The sequence below is a fragment of the Rhinopithecus bieti genome, unplaced genomic scaffold (assembly GCF_001698545.2).
Source record: "Rhinopithecus bieti isolate Rb0 unplaced genomic scaffold, ASM169854v2 scaffold_6904, whole genome shotgun sequence".
Lineage (NCBI taxonomy): Eukaryota > Metazoa > Chordata > Mammalia > Primates > Cercopithecidae > Rhinopithecus > Rhinopithecus bieti.
This window is the reverse complement of record NW_016805192.1, coordinates 917,969-931,114: the sequence shown is the minus strand read 5'-3', so window position 1 is coordinate 931,114 and position 13,146 is coordinate 917,969. Positions and strand designations below refer to the sequence as shown.

The 13,146-nt window shown below is 42.5% G+C and overlaps 1 protein-coding gene across 1 annotated transcript in view; it reads left to right on the top strand.

Moving 5' to 3' along the window:
- The window catches only part of KANSL1 (KAT8 regulatory NSL complex subunit 1), a gene marked incomplete at its 5' end in the record, with an annotated part of 71,935 nt that overhangs the window by 42,448 nt on the left and 16,341 nt on the right, over window positions 1-13,146 (top strand). The window contains 1 exon segment of the mRNA XM_017871595.1: window positions 10,184-10,355. Coding sequence (XP_017727084.1) covers window positions 10,184-10,355 — 172 coding nt within the window.

The window sequence follows — 13,146 nt, the reverse complement described above, 5'->3', positions numbered from 1 at the left end:
CCAGGTTGGAGTACAGTGGCGCAATCTCTTCATCTCAAAAAAAAAAAAAAATTAGCCAGCTGTGTTGGCAGCTACACAGGTGGCTGAGGCAGGAGAATGGTTTGAATCTGGGAGGTGGAGGTTGCACTGAGCCAAGATCAAGTTACTGCATCCAGTCTGGGTGACAGAACTGGACTTGGCTCAAAACAATAACTGTTTGTTTGTTTTTCTCTTAGTTCCAGCTGAGAACAAGTGTTGATCAGTTTCCTTTTCTCTCTCTCTCTCTTTTTTTTTTTTTTTTGAGTCGGAGCCTCGCCTTGCTTTGTCGCCCAGGCTGGAGTGCAGTGGCATGACCTCGGCTCACTGCGACGTCTGCTTCCCGGGCTCATATGATTCTCCTTCCTGCCTCAGCCTCCCAAGTAGCTGGGACTAGAGGCACGTGCTTCCATGCCCAGCTAATTTTTATATTTTTGGTAGAGATGGGGTTTCACCGTGTTGGCCAGGCTGGTTTCGAACTCCTGACCTTAGGTGATCTGCCCGCCTTGGCCTCCCAAAGTGCTAGGATTACAGGCATCAGCCACCAAGCCCAGCCTCCTTTCCTCTTCTTAACATTTCCTGATAATTCTAGTCTTCTCAACAACAAGACTGCCAGAAGCATCTCTGTCCTTTTCAGAAACTTTCCACTTAGCTTCATAGCCTCATACCATTCACAGCTTCAGCGTTTTCTTTGGGAGAGTGAGTACTTGTCATGCTTAGTTCCCTGTCCTCTCTTTTTATTGATAATTTGACATTTCAAGTCTCTAATGTTATCCATTCAGCCCTGTAAGACCACCAAAAGCTCTGCTCGTTTTTTTTTTCTTTTTTCTTTTTTTTCAAGATGAAGTCTCGCTCTGTTGCCCAGGCTGGAGTGCAGTGGCACAATCCTTGGCTCACTGAAACCTCTGTCTCCCAGGTTCAAACGATTCTCCTGCCTCAGCCAGTAGCTGAGATTACAGACACTGCCACCATGCCCAGCTAATTTTTGTATTTTTAGTAGAGACGGGTTTTCGCTATGTTGGCCAGGTTCTTTTCCTCTCTGGAATCTTGGCTCTCAATATTGTCATTATATCAGCATTTTTCTTATGTTTTGAGAGAGAGAGAGAGGGTGTGTGTGTGTGTGTGTGTGTGTGTGTGTGTTTTAAATCTGGCTTTTCCAGTTAGAGTGTTGGTTTGATATAAGCTATCCATAATATGTGATTTATTTGTTGAGAAAACTTCATTTATCCCTTAGTTTCCCACAGCCTACTTTGTTTTAAAAATTGTATCCCTGTAGTATTATTTTCTTGACTCTTGGCATATCTAACAATGTTTTGTTTATGTTTTAAGCCGAAAATCCAATTAATAATTTTTCCTGCTTGTAACATGGATTGTGCTATCTTCCTTTAAAGAGGCTTTGTTTTGCTGGCAAGTAAATTCCTTGTCATTTGTTAGGTCAGGTGAGGAGCTGGCTGACTTAGTAGTTTGACTCCACAACTAAAGCAGGATCTTCTGTCTTGAATTCTCTATGCAACTTTGGTCATGGTTTAAAAGCCTCCCAGACTTGTGTTAGCTGTGGAAACCATTTCAGTTCACAGCTGCCTAGTTGCTCTTGCCTGGCCTGATAGTTTCACCCTATTCGTGCACCTTTTAATATTTAGCAAACACTTGGGGATCTAATGAAGATTTCTGGGGCTCTTTCTGTAAAGCTTCCTCCTCTCAAGAATTCTGCCTTGCAATTTTCAGTTTCCTTAGTCTCTGAATTCTGATCTAGGGAGAATTTGCTTCCTCAGTTCAGTGAAGCTGTTGCTTCCGATGTGCTCTGCTTCAGATCCCTCTCCCTGTCCTGCAGTCTACAATGTACTTCCAGGCAGAAAACCAGGGCAGTCTTAGAGACCACCCCATTTGTTTCTCAGTCGTGTACTGCCTGTTGTCCAGTTTTCTAGTTTATGACTGAAAGGTAAATCTGATCACTATTACTCTGCTAGAAGCAGAAGTCCTGTGGTGTCACTGTTTTCTTCTCCAAATTTTGTTATGAAATTACTCAGATACGAAGTTGAATGAATTTTACAGTGAACACCTGTGTAGCTACTCCCTAGGTTCTGCCACTAACATTTTAGCATACAATCATCCTTCCATTTATTAATCCATCTTATTTTAGTGCATTTGAAAACAGTGGTGTTTTCTGTCCCTTGTGTTTCTTGAAAACTAGTAGAGACTTGAGTAAATCCGGTTTTGAGTTTTGTGAGAAAACACAAGGTGGCCTTATTATGCTTGTATCAGAAGACATGTAATGACTAAACTGTTTGTGTTATCAACCACTGGTAATCATTGCCTGGACCCATTGTTACATTGGAAGTTGAAGAATGGTGATGTTCTACTTGTATCATTTCTGTTTTTCTTTTATTAGCTAGCATATGTTTATAAGGGTAAACTTTTCCTTTTCAACTATTTGTTTACCCTGAGGTACAGTTTGTACAGAAGAAAGCATGATTTGTTGTTGTTTTTTATTTACCAATTTTCAAAATTACGTTAGTTTTCTACCATCCTCTAAGGACCGTCACTGAAGTTTTTCATGAAGGGGCTGTGAGTCATTGATTGAAACATATTTGAGGTATTTCAAGCCATTGTAGTCTTTTCTTTATGATGCTAATGTTACCTGATCTTTGGCTAGTGGAAGCTCTCTTCAAGCTTGTTCTTGAGTCCTTTTCCTTTGACTGCAGTAGTCTTTGTTCTCACTATTAATTTCTGTTTTGTTTTTTGTTTTCCTTTTTTACTGAGTCTTATGTTTACTGTGACTCACCACTAATATTTAATGAGAGCCTGTGCTTTGAATTTTTCTAGAAGGGATGACTGTAATTTGAACCTCATGGTTCTCAATGATTTTGTCCTCACAGGAGACATTTGGCAATGTCTGTAGTAATTACTGATTTTCACAAATTGGGGGAGTAGGGAGGCACATGGACCATGACGACAGAGATGCTGCTAGATATCTACAGTGCACAGGACAGTCCCCCACAACAAAGAAGTGCCAGCTATTGAGAAATCATGCAGTACACTAATTTAGTTAACGAAGTCATTTGATCTTTCCTACAATCCCATGAAATTGGTATTGTCAGTCCTTTTTAACAAGTGAGAAAATTTAAGGATGTCATGTGACTTATCAATGATCATATTATACAGTGTTAAGCTAGAATTTTGAAATCAAGATCTTTGATGGTAAATGTTCTATCAGGTTCTCCCCTTAAATATAAATAGCCATACTTACGGTTTTATAAAAGTGATTAAGTGTCGAGAGCCAGATACTGTTGTGAGTTATTTATGTTTAAAACAACTCTATCAGGTACTCTCCTGTTAGTAGTAAAGATGAAGACACAGTAACTTGTCTAAGGCCACACAGCTAGTAAGTGGCGGAGTCAAGGTTCAAACCCAGGCAGTCCGGCTCCATAGCTCATACTGTTAACCACTATGTATTGCTTCACAATTTTTTTTTTTTTTAGATTTGAGTATAATATTTGTTTTTATATTTAAATCTCTGTTTGGGGCCAGACACGGTGGCTCACACCTGTTATTCCAGCACTTTGGGAGGCCAAGGTGGATGGATTACCTGAGGTCAGGAGTTTGAGACCAGCCTTGCCAGCGTGGCGAAACTCCATCTCTACTAAAAATACAAAAAAAAATTAGCTGGGCGTTGTGGCGGGCGCCTGTAGTCCCAGCTACTCTTGATTTTCCTGATTCATTTGTTGAAAAGTAATATATCCTTTTTTAAAAAAAAAAAAAAACTGATTTAAAAGTATTACTTTAAACAACTCTATATTTTGGTCAATTTTATTTTATTTAATTTTCTGTTTCTTAACCAAGGGCAGATTATTTTAATTACTGTAACTGTAAAACATGTAATAGACCAGATCACTCCCCTGTATTTTTGCTTATCAGAAATGTGAGGGGTGGGAGGGGAATGGTTCCTCACATTTATTCTTTCAGTTGTATCTTTTACATTATTTGTTTAAATTCCCTTTGCCTTGTCTCCCCTCCCCCCTCAAGTCTATTAAGGTTCTACATTAATTTGCAGAATATCAATATCTTTAAACCTTGTGCTGAAATTTCTTGTTAAAGTTATTCTAGGGCATTTTTTGTTGTTACAGTCAATAATATCTTTTTTCACTTGTATTTCTTTTATTTTTTTTTTTTTTTTTTTTTTTTTTTTGAGACCAAGTTTTGCTCTTATCGTCCAGGCTGGAGTGCATTGGTGCAATCTCAGCTCACTGCAACCTCCGCCTCCTGGGTTCAGGAGATTCTTCTGCCTCAGCCTCCCAAGTAGCTGGGATTACAGGTGCCCACCACCACACCTGGCTAATTTTTTGTAGAGACGGGGTTTCACCATGTTGGTCAGGCTGGTCTTGAACTCCTAACCTCAGGTGATTTACCTGCCTCAGTCTCCCAAAGTGCTGGGAATACAGGCGTGAGCCACCGCGCCTGGCCTTTCACTTGTATTTCTAAATAAAAGTTACTTTGGGCCAGGCGCGGTGGCTCACGTCTGTAATCCCAGCACTTTGGGAGGCTGAGGCGGGNCCTCAGGTGATTTACCTGCCTCAGTCTCCCAAAGTGCTGGGAATACAGGCGTGAGCCACCGCGCCTGGCCTTTCACTTGTATTTCTAAATAAAAGTTACTTTGGGCCAGGCGCGGTGGCTCACGTCTGTAATCCCAGCACTTTGGGAGGCTGAGGCGGGTGGATCACGAGGTCAGGAGATCGAGACCATCCTGGCTAACGCAGTGAAACCCCTTCTCTACTAAAAGTACGAAAAAATTAGCCAGGTGTTGTGGCGGGCACCTGTAGTCCCAGCTACTCGAGAAGCTGAGGCAGGAGAATGGCGTGAACCCGAGAGGCAGAGCTTGCAGTGAGCTGAAATCTGCGCCACTGCACTCCAGCCTGAGCGACAGAGCAAGACTCCGTCTCAAAAAAAAAAACCAAAACAAAACAAAAGTTACTTTGAAGACTGACATTTAAAGAAAAAGACATGATGTGAGAGAATGACCATGGAATTAGTGGTTGAAGAGCCAAGTGCAGAGGCTTATGATGTGGAAGGTTGCCTGCTATCTTGGAGAAATATAGCAAGGAAATCAGAGTAACTGTTGGTGTCGGCTAGGAGAGTAACAAAAAATGAAGTGAAGTCAGAGAGGGGATAGAGGTGACAAATGCTATAGGACCTTGTGGGAACCATGCAAGAAGTTTGGTTTCTATTCGTCATGAGATGAGAAGTCATTTGGAAGATTATGAGGTTGGTATGATATGATTGAGATCTTAAAACAAGGTTTACGCTGATTACTGTGTTGATTGATTTGGAAATAAGAGCCAGTAGGCGGAGGATCAGTTAGGAGGCTTGAAGAAACCCATTTGAGAAAAGATAGTGACTTGGACTAGATTAAGTGTAGTTAAGGTGATATGAAGTGGTTGGATTCTGCCAATAGGATTTCATGACTGGGGCTGGTCACGGTAGCTCACGCCCGTAATCCCAATACTTTGGGAAGCTAACGTGGGTGGATTATCTAAGGTCAGGAGTTCGAGACCAGCCTGGCCAACATGGTGAAACCCTGCCTCTACTAAAAATACACAAAATTTGCTGGGCGTGGTGGTGCAGGCCTGTAATCCCAGCTGCTCAGCAGGCTAAGGCAGAAGAATCTCTCGAACCCAGGAGGCAGAGGTTGCAGTGAGCCGAGATCAGGCCATTGCACTCCAGCCTGGGCGATGAGCAAAACTCCATCTCAAAAAAAAAAAAAGAATTTTGTGATTGGATATGAGATGTGATAAAAAGAAAGGAGTTTAGCATGAGTCTGAGAGTCTGAGGATTTAGGACTTAGGAGATAGGGAAAGATCAGGACTCAGTTTTGAACATGTTAACTCTGAGATGCCTGTTGAGTCTAGGCTAGGCACAGTGGCCCAGGCCTGAAATCCCAGCATTTTGGGAGGCCAAATTAGGAGTATTGCTTGAAGCCAGAAGTTTGAGATTCAGCCTGGACAGTACAGTGAGAGTCTTCTGTCTCTACAAAGATTTAGTACAATTTTTTAAAAAACAGAAGTCTGAGATGTTGAGTGAGCAGTTAAATGTGCAAGTCTGAAATGATGTTGCTTGATTTCTTAATACTGAATAATTTTGATACTCAGGAATAAATCCCTAGTGCTCATGATATGTTTATATTTGTTGTTAATTTTGTGTTTGTCTGTTTGTTTCTTTTTGAGATGGAGTCTCACTCTGTCGCCTAGGCTAGAGTACGGTGGCGCGATCTCGGCTCACTGCAACCGCCGCCTCCCGGGTTCAAGTGATTCCCCTGCCTTAGCCCTGAGTAGCTGGGACTACAGGTGCCCTTCACCATGCCTGGCTAATTTTTGTATTTTTAGTCTTAGAGACAGGGTTTCACCATATTGGCCAGGCTGGTCTCGAACTCCTGACCTTGTGATTCGCCCACCTCAGCCTCCCAAAGTGCTGGAATTACAGGCATGAGCCACCATACCCAGCCTTGTTTTTTTTCTTTTAAGAGAGTGATTCACTCTGTCTCCCAGGCTGGAGTGCAGTGGACATGATCACTGTAGCTCCTCACTCCTGGGCTCAAGTGAGCCGCCTCAGCCTCCCAAATAGCTAGGGCTGCACGTGCACACCACCTGTTGTGATATTTTCTAAAATTTGTTTTCTTACTTTAATACACAATATTGTGTGTGTTCTTACTGTTTTAACTTAAATGAATTCATGCAGATGATTTGGCATCTTGTTTCAGTGAAAGAATGTGTGCGTGTGTACACTTAAGTTTGTCTACGGGATAGATTCTTGGTGTGGATTTGTGCAACATGGGTATGAATTCAAGTTTTCTTTCAAAAATTTTCTAAAGGGTATACTTTAATAAGTATTACATATATTTTTGGCTGGGTGCAGTGGCTCATGCCTATAATCCCAGCACTTTGGAAGGCCGAGGTGGGCGGATCATGAGGTCAGGAGATCAGGACCATTCTGGCTAACAATGGTGAAACCCTGTCTCTACTGAAAAAAAAAAAAAAAAAAAATACAAAAAAGTAGCTAGGCGTGGTGGTGGGCGCCTGTAGTCCCAGCTGCTTGGGAGGCTGAGGCAGGAAAATGGTGTGAACCTGGAAGGCGGACCTGTGAGGCTGAGGCAGGAGAATGGTGTGAACCTGGAAGGCGGACCCGTGCCACTGCGCTCCAGCTTGGGTGACAAAGTGAGACTCCGTCTCAAAAATAAATAAGTATTAAATATATTTTTGTACTCCTTGGGTTCTATTAATACTTTACAGTTTTTAATTAAAAAATGAGATTGGCCGGGTGCGGTGGCTCAAGCCTGTAATCCCAGCACTTTGGGAGGCCGAGGAGGGGGGATCACGAGGTCAGAAGATCGAGACCATCCTGGCTAGTATGGTGAAACCCCATCTCTACTAAAAAATACAAAAAACTAGCCGGGCGAGGTGGCGGGCGCCTGTAGTCCCAGCTACTCGGGAGGCTGAGGCAGTAGCCTCAGTAAACCCGGGGGGCGGAGCTTGCAGTGAGCTGAGATCTGGCCACTGCACTCCAGCCTGGGTGACAGAGCGAGACTCCGTCTCAAAAAAAAAAAAAAAAAAAAAAATGAGATTACTGTGTATGTTACATGTGTACACATACCCTTTTGTCAGGTTACAAATAGGATTCTCTACCCTTTATTCTATTTTTTTAATTTTTAAATTTTTTTGGAGTCGGAGTTTTGCTCCTGTCACCCAGGCTGGAGTGCGGTGGTGCAGTCTTGACTCACTGCAACCTCTGCCTCCCAGATTCAAGCGATTCTCTTGCCTCAGCCTCTCAAGTAGCTGGGCTTACAGGTGCCCACTACCACGCCCAGTTTTTTGTGTTTTTAGTAGAGACGGGGTTTCACCATGTTGGCCAGGGTGGTCTTGAACTCCTGACCTCAGGTTATCCACCCACGTTGGCCTCCCAAAGTGCTGAGATTACAGGCATGAGCCACCATGCCTGGCCTGTTTTTTTTTTATTTTTTTGAGACAGGATGTTAGTCTTTTTCCCGGGCTACAGTGCAGTGGTTATAGTGGCTCACTATAACCTGAACTCCTAGGCTTAAGTGATTGTTCTCCCTCAGCCTTCTGAGTAGCTGGGACTAAAGGCATGCAATACCATACTGGGCAAAGTTTTTTTTTTTTTTTTTAAAGAGATGGAGTCTTACTGTGTTGCCAGGCTAGTCTCCGACTCTTGGCTTCAAGCAATTCTGTCTCCCACCTCAAAGTTTTGGGATTACAGTTGTGAGCCACCACGCCGAGCCACATCTGTTGAGTTTTGTTGTTGTTGTTGTTTTGAGATTTAGTCTCATTCTGGAGTGCAGTGGTGTGATCTCGGCTCACTGCATCCTCTGCCTCCCAGATTCAAGCGATTCTCCTGCCTCAGCCTCCCGAGTAGCTGAGATGACAGGCTCCCACCACCACGCCCAGCTAATGTTTGTATTTTCAGTAGAGTTGAGGTTTCACACATGTTGGCCAGGCTAGTCTCAAACTCCTGACCTCAAGTGATCCACCTGCCTTGGCCTCCCAGTATTGACTTTGACTTAAGTGATACACTCTAGCCATAAAGTGGAATGTTAAATGTCCCATATGGAGAGCTAGTTGACGTCATGGGTCAATCTCTAGTCTCTCTCTTCTTTTTTATTTGCTGTACCTACTGGAGTGAGTTAATCTCTTTTGAATATTGAAAGTTTCAGTATAATTTTTAGATTCTAACCAATTTTTCTGAATCCTCCCACTCACCTACTGTGTGATCTCATTTTCATCTCTACCTACTTATTTCTCTTTACCTCAAAATGTCATCCTCTCCAGGAAACCAGCTCTTATTACACAGATACAGGGATTTTTTCCCCCAAAACAATACCAGTTAATGTTATCTATACAAAAGTAGCATGCCTAGTTGGTATCACTCTCTTTCAGTGGTCTCTACCTCTGTGTGATTTGCCCAGTCTAACCTTTAAAAGACCTTATTTGCGTGACACCTCTCTATATGGTTGCAATAGAATGTTGGGGGAATGTTGATAAAGACCACATTGTTCTTATATATATTTTTCTCTTACACAAATCCATAAAAGGCTTTCGAGATATCTCTGCTGAAAATAAATGGAGCCTCTAGTAAATGTTAAGAGTTTTTGCTAGCAGAGTTTTGATGCTTTTTGTCTTTGTTCTACTACTGAGCTTGCTCCTTGGATCCCTTCTTATAGTGCCATTCAACATGCAAGTATTTTTTTCCGGGGCTGTGTGTCCAGGTGACTTTATGAGTTAGGCTTTGGCAAATGACAGACTTGTTCATCCTAACACTAGAATGTAGGGATTCTGCATTCAGCATGACCTGAAGTTTGCTCAAAGCATAAGATTGTAGATGTTCGGTTTTTTTTACAGAATTCAGTCTTTTGAAGACTTAAATTAGTTCATATTTAACTCTGGACTTAATGTGGAGAGGTTATCAATTATTCTGCCCACATGTGTACAAAGGAAGTTTAATAGAAATAATTTCTATCCCTTTGGAATTAATCTAACATGAAGACTATGAAAGTGAGCATTTGCTATACAAAATGTTACTTCGTTACTTAGGTATGAGCTTTGTAACAGTGGATTTTAGGCCAGGTTAAAGAGTAGTTAATAAGTTACAAGTTACAAGCTTCAGGGAAGCTTGCCACCTGGCTTGAGACCACCTGAAAGTCTTTTGAAGAGGAGGTGTGAAAAGAAAAGAAGAGGTGTGGTTGGTAATTGAAGGCTCCCAGGTGGATAAATTTGCTGAAGAAAGCGAGTAATGTCCCACCTGGGAATCAGGAGCCAACTATTCGCCTTAGCAGACCATGAAGGTCGTGAAAGCATGCAGATTTTATAAAGTGTTCTCAAAAAGCAAGTTTTAATATCTTTTTAAGCTGTCAGAAGTTTGATACCTAGGTAAGCACTTAGAGCTTCAAGTAGTTAGATTTCATCAATGAAAAGGAAGCAAGTTTTCTTACCCACTTTGAAGGACAGTGTGTTAGACAAATGGAAATATTTTAACAAACTAATCAAACATACTTTTAGTATCATACAAGTATCTAGAAAGGTCTTCTCAATCTTTGGAATAACAAATGGGGAGCTGGCTTTTTATCAGATGCTGAATTGTCAGTTTTGTTTGACTTTTTTCACAGGTTCACCGGAACAGCACAATCCGTCCTGGCTGTGATGTGAATCCCTCCTGTGCATTGTGTGGTTCAGGCAGCATCAACACTATGCCTCCTGAAATTCACTATGAAGCCCCTCTGTTGGAACGCCTTTCCCAGTTGGACTCTTGTGTTCACCCTGTTCTAGCATTTCCAGATGGTAAGAAAGACCACAGGCTAGAAAGTCTAATAAAAGAGACTTGAGAGTTCTAGGTGAAAGAAAATCAGCCAAGGTCCAGTTACAACTCAGATACTTTCAAGGTACAACTTTCGTTAACCAAGTCTTCTCTTAGAATTTTACAAAAAGGCTGCAACAGATCCACCAAACCAGAAGGTGCCACTAAAAGATTGCAACTTAATATGAGATTTCCTTGTAACTCTTCAAGTAGCTAGGAGAGATCTGAGCTCAGTTGCCTCTAGCCACAGTCATCTGGTCCAGAATACGCTTAGTATATCTTTAAAAATGTCTTGTCCAGGCCAGGCGTGGTGGCTCACGCCTGTAATCCCGGCACTTTGGGAGGCTGAGGCGGGTGGATCACCTGAGGTCAGGAGTTGTAGGCTAGTCTGTACTAAATACGAAAAATTAGCCAGTCGTGGTTGTGCCTGCCTGTAATCCCAGCTACTTGGGAGGCTAAGGTAGGAGAATTGCTTGAACCTGGGAGGCAGGGGTTGCAGTGAGCCAAGATTGCACCTTTGCACTCCAGCCTGGATAACAGCAAGACTCCATCTCAGAAAAAAAAAAAGTTTTGTCTGTGTGTGCCATGATATAAAGTAGGATAGCAGTGTTCTAGGAGAATATCTTCATACTGGCATTTATGTGGTAACATGACAGCTTTGCAGGGTGTAGATAAGCACAAATCTTCGTTGTTAGCTTGTACTGTCTTTAGAAAGTTTGCCTACCTGTTAAATTTGTGTCTGTCAACCCTCCTTTCCCACCTCCCTTCCCATACCTGTACCTCTCCCACTTGACAAAAGAAGAGCATTCCTCTTGGCCATATTGAGTCCCACTATGGGTCTTGCCCCAGATTGTAAAAATCTTGAGGCTGGGTGTTGTGGCCCACGTCTTTAATCCCATCACTTTGGGAGACCGAGGCAGGCAGATCACTTGAGGGCAGGAGTTTGAGACCAGGTGCGGTAACTCAGGCTTGTAATCCCAACTTTGGGAGGCCAAGATGGGCAGATCACAAGGTGAGAAGTTCGAGACCAGCCTGGCCAACATGGTGAAACCCCATCTCTACTAAAAATACAAAAATTAGCTGGGCGTGGTGGCACGTGTCTGTAATCCCAGTTATTCGGGAGGAGAATCGCTTGAACCTGGAGGTGGAGGTTGCAGTGAGCTGAGATCACGCCATTGCACTCCAGCCTGGAGACAGAGCAAGACTGTCTCAAAAAAAAAAACAAACAAACAAAAAAAAACTTTGAATGGTGGGGAAAACAAATAAAGAGATCGTTTCTAAGAGTTCTTAGCACCTGAAGGAGAATCTCGCAGGTATTAAGTAAAAAGGTTTTGAGTTTTAAAAATAAAATGAAGATAGAGAACTCCGGAGTTCTGTCAACCAAGTCTTCTCTTAGAATTCTCCGAAAAGACTGCAACAGATCTACCAAACCAGAGGGTGCCACTAAACGATTGCAACTAATTGACAGTTGATCAAACATTAGATAATTGTAATCCCCTGTTGTGCATCTGTTCGTCAAATGATTGCATTTCTGGCCACCTAAATCCAGGGGATACCAGGATTTTTGGCTTTTGTTACCAAAACCCCCTCTGACTGTCATAAGGATGTGGTGTGTAATATTCCTGCGGCTGTGTGATTTCTTGTAAGAGAAAGGAAACAGAAAACTTGGAACACATGGATAGTCAGCAGTTGGTGGAACAATAAATAAACTTGAACATAATGAGTGGAAAACACTAAAACATTTTCCTCTGTGTTTCAGATTTCAGAGTCACTGACTTTTACCTTCCCTTGACATTGGATTTATATAGCCCATGTAACTGCAGTTACTATGTGTATACCATTTTACAGTTTATAGTACTCTTCTCATATTTGTCTCATTTGCTTCTTTCAAAAATCTTTTTTTTTTTTTGGAGACCGTTTCGCTCTGTCGCCCAGGCTGGAGTGCAATGGTGCAATCTCGGCTCACTGCAACCTCTACCTCCCAGGTTCAAGCAATTCTCCTGCCTCAGCTTCCTGAGTAACTGGGACTACAGGCACATGCCACCACACCCAAGCTAATTTTTGTACTTTTAGTAGAGACGGGGTTTCATCATATTGGCCAGGAGGGTCTCGAACTCCTGACCTCGTGATCCACCCATCTTAGCCTCCCAAAGTGCTGGGATTACAAGCGTGAGCCACTGCACCTGGCTTTTTTTTTGGGACAGGGTCTCACTCCGTCATTCAGGCTAGAATGCAGTGGTATGGATTTTGGCTCATTGCAGCATCGGCCTCCCAGGATCAGGTGATGGTCCCACTTCAGTGGGTAGCTAGGACTGCAGGTGTGTACCATGATGCCTGGCTAATTTTTTGCATTTTTAGTAGAGAAGAGGTTTCCCTGTGTTGCCCATGCTAGTCTCAAACTCTTGGGCTCAAGCAATCCACCCATCTTGGCTTCCTAAATTACTGGGATTATAGGCATGAGCCACCATACCCGGCCCAGAAATTTTGTAAGGTGTTACTTCAGTTTTAGTGCTCAAGGAACAGGCTTGGTAAGATTGTGGCTTACCTAAAACTAAATGGCTGATGAGTTTGAATGCCGTCACAGTTCAGACCCAGATATCTGATGCCTGTCTTTCCTTTGGCTATATTTCAAGTTCCTTTCCAGACAGATTATTAAGAGAAGTCAGATTTTTACCCTTTTCAGGATTCTGGCTACAGACAGCACCACCAGGAAGACTTAGGAACATTTGTTGGGTTACTCTCTGAAATACTATGTTGAATTGTACAGTCTCATAC